The 13315-nt window shown below is 48.4% G+C and overlaps 1 protein-coding gene across 3 annotated transcripts in view; it reads left to right on the plus strand.

The window, feature by feature from the left end:
* The window catches only part of VWCE (von Willebrand factor C and EGF domains), an 88223-nt gene that overhangs the window by 28214 nt on the left and 46694 nt on the right, over positions 1 to 13315 (plus strand). For all 3 annotated transcript variants that reach the window (XM_040410485.1, XM_040410484.1, XM_040410486.1), the window contains 2 exons: positions 6229 to 6348; positions 7761 to 7916. In XM_040410485.1, the coding sequence (XP_040266419.1) occupies positions 6229 to 6348; positions 7761 to 7916 (276 nt within the window). The remainder of the gene's footprint in view (positions 1 to 6228; positions 6349 to 7760; positions 7917 to 13315) is intronic.

Here is a 13315-nt window from a genome sequence, read left to right on the forward strand (position 1 = left end):
TACTCCTGATCCAAAAGTGGCTTTACCTGATAGGTTCTCAGGAGGGAGAGACCAATTTGTAACCTTCAGAGAAGCTTGCAAATTGTTCTTCAGGTTACGCCCTAGATCCTCCGGCGGTGAGGAACAACGGGTGGGCATTGTAATTTCTCTCCTGCAAGGAGATCCGCAGGCTTGGGCTTTCTCCCTACCATCAGACTCTCCGGCCTTACGATCAGTGGAGGAGTTTTTTGAAGCCCTGGGTCTCGTATATGATGACCTGGACAGGGTCTCACTGGCTGAGTCTAAGCTACGTAGACTTCGGCAAGAGAACTGGTCTGCTGAACTATATTGTTCCGAATTCCGTAGGTGGGCTACTGATACTTTATGGAACGACTCGGCCCTTAGGAGTCAGTTCTGCCAGGGGTTGTCTGAAAAATTAAAAGACGCGCTGGCGGTATACGAGGTCCCTGGGTCTCTTGAGGCTGCTATGTCTCTGTCCATAAGAATCGACAGACGACTCAGGGAGAGACTATAAAATTTTACGGAGGCCTCTATAGGGCAGGGATGGGTCTGTTATGGTCCAGTCGAACCAATGCAAATAGGGGGCGCCACTAGACGGGTGAATCCTCCTAAGTTCCGCCGTAGGTCAGAGGTTTGTTTTCGTTGTGGGGGGAGGGGTCATTTTGTAAAGGTTTGTCCCTCAGAACCCAAGAGACCACAAACTAAGGAGCCGCCGGAAATCTAGAGTCCCCAGATTGTGCGGAGGAGAACAGTCTGGGCGTATTCGTTTCCTCCATACGCATGTCTCAGTTTTTGTTGTCCGCTACCGTTGAGGCGGGCAATAAGACTGAGATCTGTTCCGTTTTCTTGGACAGTGGGGCGGGGGTCAACTTGGTGGATTCACTGTTTGCTCAGGCTCTGGGTTTAACTCCGGAACCGGTATGCAGAACTATTCCTGTGTTTGCCATCGACTCCTTCCCTCTTACTCAGAGAGAGTTAACTCAGATCATCCATAATATCCATCTGCAGGTAGGGGACCTCCATAAAGAGCATATCTCTTGTTATGTCCTGGACGGTCTTCCGGCTCCTATGGTATTGGGGCTTCCCTGGCTGGTGACTCACAATCCAGTGGTGGATTGGCAGGCCGGGGAGATTGTGGAGTGGAGTGAACATTGTAAGGACAACTGCTTGAGTAGTAGGTGCTCTACACTCTCTGTAACATCTTTACCTGCCTTTCTGTCAGATTTTATGGATGTGTTCTCTGAGAAGGGTTGTCAGGGGTTACCACCTTATCGTCCATATGATTGCCCGATTAATCTATTACCTGGGGCAAAACTACCTAAAACCCAGTTATACAATCTTTCCGGCCCGGAGAGGAAGGCTATGAAAGATTATATTTCGGAGAGTTTGGCTAAGGGACACATCAGACCCTCTTCTTCACCTGTGGCTGCAGGGTTCTTTTTCGTTAAAAAGAAAGATGGGGGCCTACGTCCTTGCCTGGATTTCCGGGAATTAAACCGGATAACTATCCGAGATCCCTATCCTCTTCCTCTCATTCCCGACCTCTTTAATCAGGTTGCTGGTGCTAAATGGTTCTCCAAAATGGATCTCAGAGGAGCCTATAACCTGGTTCGCATCAAAGAGGGGGATGAGTGGAAGACGGCTTTTAATACTCCGGAAGGGCATTATGAAAATCTGGTCATGCCATTTGGTCTTACTAATGCGCCTGCGGTATTCCAACATTTTGTCAACGATATTTTTAGTCACCTTATCGGGAGATTTGTTGTGATATATCTTGATGACATCCTGGTCTATTCCCCGGATCTGGATACACATAAGGTCCATGTGAGACAAGTGCTGCAGATATTAAGGGCCAACAAATTGTTTGCTAAGTTAGAAAAATGTGTGTTCGCTGTAAAAGAACTGCCATTTCTGGGGTATGTGTTGTCAGATTCAGGTTTCCGCATGGATCCAGAGAAAGTCCGGGCGATTATAGACTGGGATCTGCCTGAGAACCTGAAGGCATTGCAACGCTTCCTGGGGTTTGCCAATTTTTATAGAAAGTTTATAAAGAACTATTCCTTGGTGGTCAAACCACTGACGGACATGACCCGAAAGGGATCCGATTTTTCCAAATGGTCACATGCAGCCAAAACTGCCTTTGCATCTCTGAAGGAGAGATTCACCTCGGCCCCTATTCTCGTACAGCCAGATGTCTCGCTTCCTTTTATTGTAGAGGTTGACGCATCAGAGGTGGAGGTGGGAGCGGTACTATCTCAGGGCCCGTCCCCTGGTGAATGGCGTCCGTGTGCTTTCTTTTCGAAGAAATTGTCTACTGCAGAAAGGAACTATGATATTGGCAACAGGGAACTTTTGGCTATTAAGTTGGCTTTTGAGGAGTGGCGTCATTTTTTGGAGGGGGCGGTTCATCCCGTCACGGTGATTACTGATCACAAAAACTTATTGTATCTGGAGTCTGCTAAACGTCTCACCCCTAGACAGGCTCGGTGGTCGTTATTTTTTACTAGGTTTAATTTTGTAATAACCTATCGCCCGGGGGCAGAAAAATACTAAGGCGGATGCATTGTCTCGAAGTTTTCCTGGAGGGGGTGATGTTGAGGTACCAGAGCCCATTTTGCAAAAGGGGGTGGTAGTCTCTGCATTACACTCAGGTTTGGAGGGGAGGGTGTTGGAAGCTCAGGGGGACGCCCCGGCCTCCTGCCCCTCGGGTAAACTGTTTGTGCCAGAAAATTTACGACTGGAGATACTAAAAGAACACCATAACTCCACACTGGCAGGACACCCAGGTAGTAGGGCAACCTCTGAGTTAGTGTCTCGTCGGTTCTGGTGGCCTAAATGGCGCCAGGAGGTGTTGAATTTTGTGTCTGCATGTGCTACCTGTGCTCGTTCTAAGGTAGATCATACTCGTCCGGCAGGGCGTCTTTTACCTCTGGCCATCCCCAACAGGCCTTGGACGCACCTGTCAATGGATTTCATTACGGATCTACCAGTATCAGCGGGGAAGACTGTTATTCTTGTAGTTGTTGACAGATTCAGCAAAATGGTGCACTTTATTGCTCTTGCCGCATTGCCTAATGCTAACACACTGGCTCAGGTTTTTATTGACCACATCGTGAAGCTTCACGGGGTCCCTTCCGATATTGTTTCGGATCGTGGTACCCAATTCGTTTCTAAATTTTGGAAAGCTTTTTGTTCTCGTTTAGGGGTTCATCTGTCGTTTTCTTCATCTTTCCATCCACAGTCCAACGGTCAGACTGAACGTACCAATCAAAACCTAGAGACATATTTGAGATGCTTTGTTTCCGAAAATCAGGAGGAATGGTCATCTTATTTACCGTTAGCCGAGTTTGCCATTAATAATCGTCGTCAAGAATCCACCGATAAGTCACCATTTTTTGGTGCGTATGGTTTCCATCCTCAGTTTTATACGTTTAGTGAGGGGGGGCTGTCTGGGATTCCCGAGGAGGAACAATTTGCGTCTTCACTTTCTTCAGTGTGGCAGAGTGTGCAAGAAAGTTTGAAGAGAATTGGTGGTAGATACAAACGTGCGGCTGATAGGAAGCGCTCTGAAGGTCCGGACCTTGGGGTGAATGACTTGGTGTGGTTGTCTACCAGAAATATCAAGTTGAAGGTTCCCTCGTGGAAATTAGGTCCGAGATTTATTGGTCCTTATAGGGTAATTAAGATCATTAACCCGGTGGCTTTTCGTCTGGAGCTACCTCAGACTCTAAGGATCCATAACGTCTTCCACAGATCTCTGCTTAAGAGATATGTAGAACCTCCTGAACTATTGCCACTACCGCCTCCACCGGTGGTTGTTGATGGCAGTCTTGAGTTTCAGGTAGAAAAGATTGTTGATTCACGATATGTTCGCCGCTCTCTTCAGTACCTGGTGCACTGGAAAGGTTATGGTTCCGAAGAGAGAATGTGGGTTCCAGCATCAGAGATAAAAGCGGACAGACTCATTCGGGCTTTTAATAGCTCCCATCCGGAGAGGCCTGGTCTTGAGGGTCCAGGGGCCCCTCGTAGAAAGGGGCGTACTGTCACGACTGTGACTGATCCAGACAGGTCTGGGAGGAGAAGGTCGCAGCGACTTGCTACTCGCGATAGCTTGTGAGTTTGCTCCGTGGTTCAGGGTATGTCATCTGGGTTTTGCCTTGTGAACCTTTTTGTCCTGACTGGGAGTTTGTAGGCATCCTCCTCAGGTGAGTCCTGTCTGCCACTCCCAGCTACTATATTAGTTTCACTTTCACTTGCAGTCATTGCCAGATATAGTCCTTACTACCAGTGCTACTCTGACCTTGGAAGGAGATCGTTTGATGGTGTTGCTGTGGAGCTCTTGTCCGGCGTGGACTGTCGTGTTTGGGATCGCCTTCTCTGCTCGTGACTGGATAAGTCTATCACTGCCATAGATTGTTTGTTGCTGCCTTCCCCTGTTTTCCTAGACGTGAGTGATGGTGACTAGCGCTCCCATCGGCCTTTCCCCAGTCCAGTCTAGTTAGGGCGACTGAGGGTTTTAGGCATCCTGCTCGCCGCACGGGTTCACACCCCGTCTAGGGTATCAGGGCAGACAGGTGCCAGCTGAGGGTTAGTCAGGGGTGGCCATTCTATTTCCTATCCGTAGATAAGGGTCCCCCTTCCCCTCTGTCTGGCGCGACACGACTGCTGCTGGGATAGCGGTCGTGACACCATGTCAGCCATCATGCCCCCCATGTCAGCCATCATGCCCCCTATGTCAGCCTTCATGCCCCCCATGTCCCATTTTTTTCCCCCTCCATGTCAAATCACCCCCTATGTCACATTTCTCCCCCCTCCATGTCACATTTCTCCCCCTCAAGGCCTCAATGTCACACATTTCTCCCCCCTCCATGTCACATTTCTCCCCCCTCCATGTCACATTTCTCTCCCTCCATGTCAAATCACCTATGTCACATCATCCCCCCCCCCCATGGCACATTTCTCCCCCTCAATGGCATTGCCACTGGCACAGACTATTCCTCCCCCATTAATGTTGTGTAAGTAAAGTAAGTTAATAAACATTATGCGCTCTGCGTGCCTGCGCTCACCTACCACTCGAGTCGGCAGTCTGGCTGTGTGTGACTCACGGACTCACAGCATGAGTCACCACCAGCTCCCTCCAGTCCCTGCTGTTGCCCGCCACCACGGGCCGCGGTGCCACTCGCCATGCCAGTCACACCCCGTGACCGGGCGTGCTCACTCACGTGCTGCGCCTGCTCTGTGAGTGAGAGCTGCCGCCGGGGCCGCACACACGGCACACATGCACGCAGCGCAGGCTGGGGTGGGCACCCTGCGGTGCAAGAGCTACTCGGACCCAGAGTACTTGCACGCAAGTGAATTGCCTTATGGTAGCGCCGGCCTGGTGATACCCAGGGAAAGAACCACCTGGATGTCACAATTCACCTACTGCACCCCGCTTTTCTGTGAACTAAGGGTAAGATAAATTAGGTTTCATGGGTAGATCTTTGCCCAAAATGAGCGCCAGTGATGATATAGCATGTCAATTGCTGCTCGTTTAGCTCCATTTACATGGAGCAACCGTTGGCACTGTACGTGCCCTAACAATTGTCTGGGCAACAGAGTTCCATAATTGTGGACAGCACATTCCTGTCTACACATAGCGAAGTTTTTCCAAAAACCGAAGAATTTTAATGCCGCCTAAAAGATGCAGTCTCCTAGTTATATGCCTTTAATATCTGTGATAAAACAATCCATTTAGGTGACAGATGAGTGAATTTCCTAAAATCCATTTTGGGTCTGATTCAGTGGAATTGGCTGTCAGATACCATTTGAATAAATTTGGCTTGAGTCAAAGTGCCCCATTGTCCAGAAAAGTCATGTATGTTAACGCCAAGACAGTATAAGGGCTTGTTCACGCGACCGTAAGTATTTTACGGTCTACAAAAAAATGGATCCGCAAAAAATACGGATGACGTCCGTGTACATTCTGTATTTTGCGGAACAGAACAGCTGGCCCCTAATAGAACAGTCCTATCCTTGTCTGTAATGCAGACAATAATAGGACATGTTTGCAGAACGGAAATACAGACATACGGAAACGGAATGCATACGGAGTACCTCTTTTTTTTTTTTTGCGACCCTATTGAAATTAATGGTTTCGTATATATTTGGCTAGTAGTTGACACGAAGTCTTGATCGCATGTGAGCTACTCTTTGGATTCTATGACCCAAACATTTCTTACCTTCCAGGTTATTCCCTTACCTGTCTATCTGCAATGTGTGAACAAGGCTGTGCAGTTATCAATGGCGCCACTGTGTGTAGCTGCTTTCATGGTTACTCTCTTGGAAAAGATGGTAAAAGCTGTTATGGTAGGTTCTTTCATTTTACTGAAAATAGTGAATTATCTGTCAGCAGATTTGTACCTATGACACTGGCTGACCTGTTACATGTGCGCTTGGCAGCTGAAGACATCTGTGTTGTTCCCATGTTCATATGTGTCCGCACTGCTGAGAAAAATGATATAAAGAATATAAAACTACCAAACAACTCATTTTAATATGTACAAGCAAACAGACTTGTAACAGTCACATAACAGATACTGTAAAATCAGAAACCAAGTCAGATCTCAGCTCAATATTTTAAAGTAAAATAGGGAACATATAGGGACGGGCAGAAGGTAGGCTAAGAAAAGGAAAGTGTAAAGATCCCTGTCAGATCCAATTATAGTCAAGGCTAGTCTTGAACTGGTGAATGGTGAACTCCAGCAGAACAGTCACCATTTAAGGCAAGTATGATCCTACCCTTAGTCATCCATTACTTCATTCTGAAGAAAAATTACTTTTAATCCATAAACAAACGAACAGTTAAAGGGGTTGTCCCACGAAAAATATTCTGCAGTTTTTAAACCACCAGCTGGATCGGAATGCTTTTGTAACTGTATATAATTAAAAATGTAGTATAGCTACTGAGTTATTCAATAAAATGTATCTCTATAGCGCCACCGGCTGTTTATTCATTTTCTTATTTCTCTGTCCATCTCAGTGAGGTGAACACACATGGTTAGTTCCATCCTTCCACTGTTTCCTGAGCTGTGATAGGGAAAGCTGTAGCAGAAAGGATATGCCCCTGAGCTGCCAGCTTGATAGAACATCAGTCAATGGGGGGATCTCTGGATCCACGTGAGGTACAGGACTGGATCTAGCTTATTTTTTACATTAATCATGGGATGACCCCTTTAAGTGCACCAAAGACAGACCCACGCCTTTGCTCCTCCTACCTCTCCTTCTTGATTAATAGGCCCAGGAACAGGTGACAAGAAAAATGGTGACACCCAGTTATCCATGTATTCATACCTTACCAGGAGGAATAAAAGAAACACAAAAGGGCTCATTCATCAAACTGGTGTAAAGTAGAACTGGCTTAGTTGCCCATATCAACCAATCAGATTCCACCTTTTATTTTTGACAGCTCCTTTGGAAAATGAAAGGTGGAATTTGATTGGTTACTATGGGCAACTAATGCAGTTCTACTTTACACTAGTTTGATAAATGACTCCCTCAATCTCCGAATGGTTGGAGGTTTTTAGGTATTCTTAGAACTTATTCTAGTAAACTGTTCCTCCATGACCCCAAATGTTCTAGGAAAAATGCTCCTGAATTATTATTTTATGGACAATTCAAGTTTTCACTAAGACAGACATGTCGGAAAGCTGACAGATCATCATGATCCTTGTTGTATGTTCTTATGATTTATATCAATTTACTGTTTGCTTTTGTGTCAGATGTTGATGAATGTTCTCGACCTCAAGCCTCAAGTCTTTGCCAACAGCAATGTAAGAACAACGTAGGAAGCTACAGATGTCTGTGCTATTATGGATATCAGATTTCTCCCAATGGCCGCTCATGCGTGCCTATAAAGCACCCCAACACAATTGCTGGTAAGACTTATGAGTTCAACTAATATTAGACGTTTTAATGCAGCGTATTATTACTGCAAGTTATGGAATTATTGATCTTGGCAAAATGTGAGAGTTCTGGGGGTCATTTATCAAACTGGTGTAAAGTAGAACTGGCTTAGTAGCCCATAGCAACGAATCAGATTCCTCATTTCATTTTACAAAGGGGCTGACCAAAATGAAAGGTGGGATCCGATTGGTTGCTATGGGCTATAAGCTACTTTACACCAGTTTGATAAATGACTCCCTCTATCTCCGAATGGTTGGAGGTTTTTAGCTATTCTTAGAACTTATTCTAGTAAACTGTTCCTCCATGCTACTCATCACAATCACATCCTAGTATATCTGGTGAAGCACTTTGATGTTAAAGGGGTTGTCTAACAAAAGATGTTCTACAGTTTTGTAAACCAGCGCCTGGATCTGAATACTTTTATAATTGCATGTAATTAAAAATGTATTATAGCCACTGAATTATTCAATACAAACTGTATCTGTATAGCGCCACCTGCTGTTTGCTTTTTTCTTATTTCTTTGTCCTGCTCACTGAGATGTCCGCACATGCTCAGTTTCAACCAACTTGTGATAGGGAGAGAGCTGCAGCTGAATGGACACCCCCCTGAGCTGCAGCTGAATGGACACACCCCCTGAGCTGCAGATAGTTAGTGGTAGATAGTGTAGGTTAGTTAGTGTAGCTGATATCTTCCAGTGTAGGGTGTTAGGTACATTAGTTAGTTAGCTCAGTCATATAAATACACTCACCTAAAGAATTATTAGGAACACCATACTAATACGGTGTTGGACCCCCTTTTGCCTTCAGAACTGCCTTAATTCTACGTGGCATTGATTCCACAAGGTGCTGATAGCATTCTCTAGAAATGTTGGCCCATATTGATAGGATAGCATCTTGCAGTTGATGGAGATTTGAGGGATGCACATCCAGGGCACGAAGCTCCCGTTCCACCACATCCCAAAGATGCTCTATTGGGTTGAGATCTGGTGACTGTGGGGGCCATTTTAGTACTGTAAACTCATTGTCATGTTCAAGAAACCAATTTGAAATGATTCGAGCTTTGTGACATGGTGCATTATCCTGCTGGAAGTAGCCATCAGAGGATGGAAACATGTTCTCATTCTGTTTACGCCAAATTCGGACTCTACCATTTGAATGTCTCAACAGAAATCGAGACTCATCAGACCAGGCAACATTTTTCCAGTCTTCAACAGTCCAATTTTGGTGAGCTCGTGCAAATTGTAGCCTCTTTTTCCTATTTGTAGTGGAGATGAGTGGTACCCGGTGGGGTCTTCTGCTGTTGTAGCCCATCCGCCTCAAGGTTGTGCGTGTTGTGGCTTCACAAATGCTTTGCTGCATACCTCGGTTGTAACGAGTGGTTATTTCAGTCAACGTTGCTCTTCTATCAGCTTGAATCAGTCGGCCCATTCTCCTCTGACCTCTAGCATCCACAAGGCATTTTTGCCCACAGGACTGCCGCATACTGGATGTTTTTCCCTTTTCACACCATTCTTTGTAAACCCTAGAAATGGTTGTGCGTGAAAATCCCAGTAACTGAGCAGATTGTGAAATACTCAGACCGGCCCGTCTGGCACCAACAACCATGCCACGCTCAAAATTGCTTAAATCACCTTTCTTTCCCATTCTGACATTCAGTTTGGAGTTCAGGAGATTGTCTTGACCAGTACAACACCCCTAAATGCATTGAAGCAACTGCCATGTGATTGGTTGACTAGATAATTGCATTAATGAGAAATAGAACAGGTGTTCCTAATAATTCTTTAGGTGAGTGTATATGTATATAATCCAGATAGTTAGTGGGAGATAGTGTGGGTTAGTTAGTGAATAGTGTAGCTGATAGGTTTCAGTGCAGGGTGTAGTGTAGGTTAGATAGAGATATAGTATAGTGTAGCCTTTTGCTGTCTGTTTAGTCTGTGGAAAAAAAACAAACAGAAAAAAAAAAAAAAAAGGCTTTGCCTGTGTTTTAGTGTAACAGTTTTAGGGTTTTGTTTGTTAGGGAGGAATTATTGTCTGCATCTTTTGTCTGTGAAAAAAACAAAAAAAAAAAAAAAGTTTTAGTGTTACTGTTTTAGTTTTTTTTGTACTAGGGAGGGATTATTGTCTGCGTGTTTTGTTATTGAAAAAAACAAGAAATAAACAAAAAAAAATACATTTTTGCCTGTGATTTAGGGTTTCGTGTCTATTTTATTTAAGTTTTGCCCCATTGTCCTCAAGCCAATAAAGTTTGGCCAAACTCCCTCATTATTTTCTTTCTCTATTTTTTTTTTTTGTGTTGTTTAAAAACTTTTTGGTTTATTGTAAATTATTAGTCAAAATCATGAGTGGCTGTGGTCGTTCCGGCAGCTGTGTTCGTGGTAGGAGAGTTGGTTCTAGTGCTGGACCGCTGCCAGCATGGGGCCGCTCCTCTACCCACGGAGTGGTGGGCGCCGGTGGCAAGGGTGTCCGCCTGATCCGTGATTTTTTTGGGGCGTGGCAGCCACCCCATTTTACCTCAGGACGCCGAGGCTGTGGTCTCATTTGTGACCCAAGCCAGTGGCACGGAGTCCTCTGCCCCGTCTCTCAGCTCGCCGCCTCCTGCAGGACCAGCCCCCAGCCCCCGATGCTGTTTGACTGCGACAGTGAGAGGTACATCTTGGCGGTGGTAATGCAGGAGAGTGAGCTAGAGCTTGGTCTGGATGGTCAGGACCTTTTGGAAGGGATGGAGAAGAAGGAGGGGGTACCGCCCATCAGTGCCCCAGTGGCATCACTTCCAACTGGTGCGGGTGGTATCAGCCACAGAACCCCCACACCTAGTCAGACCCAGTCGTCAGTGAGGGGGACAGCGGAGCCAGGTCAGGGGCTCCACGTCTGCTGTTCCCCTCAGTCAACCACTGGTCGACCTTGGGTCTGACATTACAGGTGATGAAGAGGAGGGTGATTTTGAATAGGTGCCACCTCCCTTGTCAGGTGATGGCAGCACTGATGAGGAAGGTAGGCACCCAAGGCAAATGGTGCGCGAGGGCACCAGGGAGCTCAGTGGCAGGGGCTCCACTGGTAATGGCAGCAGGAGGTGGCAGCAGCAGGTGCCGGCTCCACATGTGCGCACCAAGCCCGAACAGGCGCAAGCCAGCACCACCCCATCTGACAGGAGGTCGGTGCGTAAGTCGCCTGTTTGGGCTTACTTCACCTTGGCAACAGACAATGTGACAATTGCCATCTGTCAGCTGTGCCATGCCAGGGTAAGGAGAGGGAGGTCTGTTGCTCGGCTGGGTACCACTGCCCTTACTCAGCACCTGAGAGTCAACCATTGGCGGGAGTGGGAACAGATGCAGGGTGGTCGTAGCAGCGCCAGCAGCAGTGCGCAGGGGACAGCAGCTCCTGCCACTGTCCTGCAGCCACCCCACCTCCTTCCAACAATGCATTTCCACTCCCCTACTCCCTCTCCTATAGGTACTGGTACCGGCAGCCAGACCTCTGCCTCCTCTGCACCCTCCTCTACCGCCTCCACTGCCTTCCAGCGCCAGCCGTCGGTTGCTGATGCATTTGAACGCAACGCGCCCTACGCCCCCGGGGACCGACGCTTGCGTTCACTCAATAGGCTTCTGGCAACATCTCGCCCAACATCTGCTGCCCTTAAATATTGTGGACTGCAATCCATTCCGGCAGTCCGGAGCAGGCCCAACCCAGGTGGCGTGTCCCCAGCTGCCATTTCTTTGCCAGGACCGGCATCCCTGCCCTACACCAGCACATTGTGCAGAATGTATCCCTGTCGCTGGATCACGCTGTCAGCGACAGGGTGCATCTGACAATGGATGCTTGGACCAGCAGACATGGGCAGGGACGATATATAAGCTTTACTGCCCATTGGGTGTCCCTCCTACGCGCCGGGGAGGGATCATCAGATGTGGCGGCATCTCAGTTTGTGGTGCCAACCGGGGTGTCCAGGGGAGAACTGCTGCTCTCCCTCAAGCCACTGTCTCCACCGCTGCTGAGCCCGCCAGCAAGCGTCCCCGTAGCTATGCTAGTTTGGGGCACGTCCGCTGCCAGGCCGTGCTCCAGCTTGTGAGCTTAGGGAAATGGAGACACACTGGACCTGATGTTCTGGCCGTCCTCCAGGCTCAGGTCCACAAGTGGCTGACACCCCGAAGGCTCCAGGCAGGTATGGTTGTCTGTGACAATGGCAGCAACCTTCTCGCTGCCCTCCATGCTGGCAGTCTAACACATTTGGCCTGCATGGCACATGTCCTCACCCTTGTGGTACAGAAGTTCCTACGCACATACCCAAGGTTGAGCGACATCGTGCCAAGGGTACATAGGATTGCCACCTCCGACGCTCCCCAACCGCGTCCCTGTCCAAACTGCAGCAAGACAACAGTCTGCCACCTCACAGGCTGATTGTGGACAGCGTGACGCGGTGGAACTCCACCCTCCACATGCTGGAGAGGTTGTGGGAGCAGCGATGGGTGGTGAAAGAATACCTGCTGGACCAAGGCACTTCTGGGCCATCACACCCACTCCCCTACATCACCAATGCAGAGTGGGGCAGATACATCAGGTCTGCCACGTGTTGGCCCCATTCGAGCAGGCAACCAAGATGGTCAGCTGGGAGCATGTCAGCCTCAATGACGTGCTCCCCATAGTGTTCCTGCTGGACAAGACAATAGATCACCTGCTCGAGGCTGGGGAGAGTGCCTTGGCGGAGCAAGTAGAGGCAACAATGCTCCACCAAGACCAGGCCTAGGACGAGGAAGAATTTGTTGAGGAGTTTGCCGACGTCCAGGAGTCTGGGCCTGGTCAGGAGGGAGAGCCGGTGCGGGGGGCACCGTTAGTCCAGGGGTGTTCCGGGCAGCCAAGAAGAGTCACAGCGGGCCGTCCTCTTCCCCATGGCTGCCCACATGCTGCGAAGCCTCAGGAGGGACCCCCGGATCAGAAAAATTAAGGAGATGGATGAGTTTTGGTTGGCCACCCTTTTAGACCCTTGCTGCAAGGGGAAACTGGAGCAGTTCATCCCAGCCAGCTGGAGGGAGGCCCATATGCAAAACCTGCTCCTCCAGCTGGAGCAGGCAAGCCCTCATCCTCATGCTCCAGTTCTCCCTGCCCATCTCACCCAGCCCATCTCACCCAGCAGGTGGCTGGCCCAAGCAGCTCCAGCCGAGCAGGTGATCTTATGGGTGAGATGAGGTTGTTCTACCACTCTGCGCGATCCAGCAGCAGCAGCAGCAGTCACCACCTCCAGCTGGCCCGCATGGTGCCAGACTAAATGGGGTCTGTCGGTGCTTCCGACAGCATGAGCACCAACGACCCCATGGAGTACTGGGTTGCCAGGCTGGACACCTGCCGTGAGCTCGCTCAGTATGCGCTGGAAGTACTG

Source organism: Bufo bufo, chromosome 10, assembly GCF_905171765.1.
Source record: "Bufo bufo chromosome 10, aBufBuf1.1, whole genome shotgun sequence".
In the NCBI taxonomy this organism is placed as follows: Eukaryota; Metazoa; Chordata; class Amphibia; order Anura; family Bufonidae; genus Bufo; species Bufo bufo.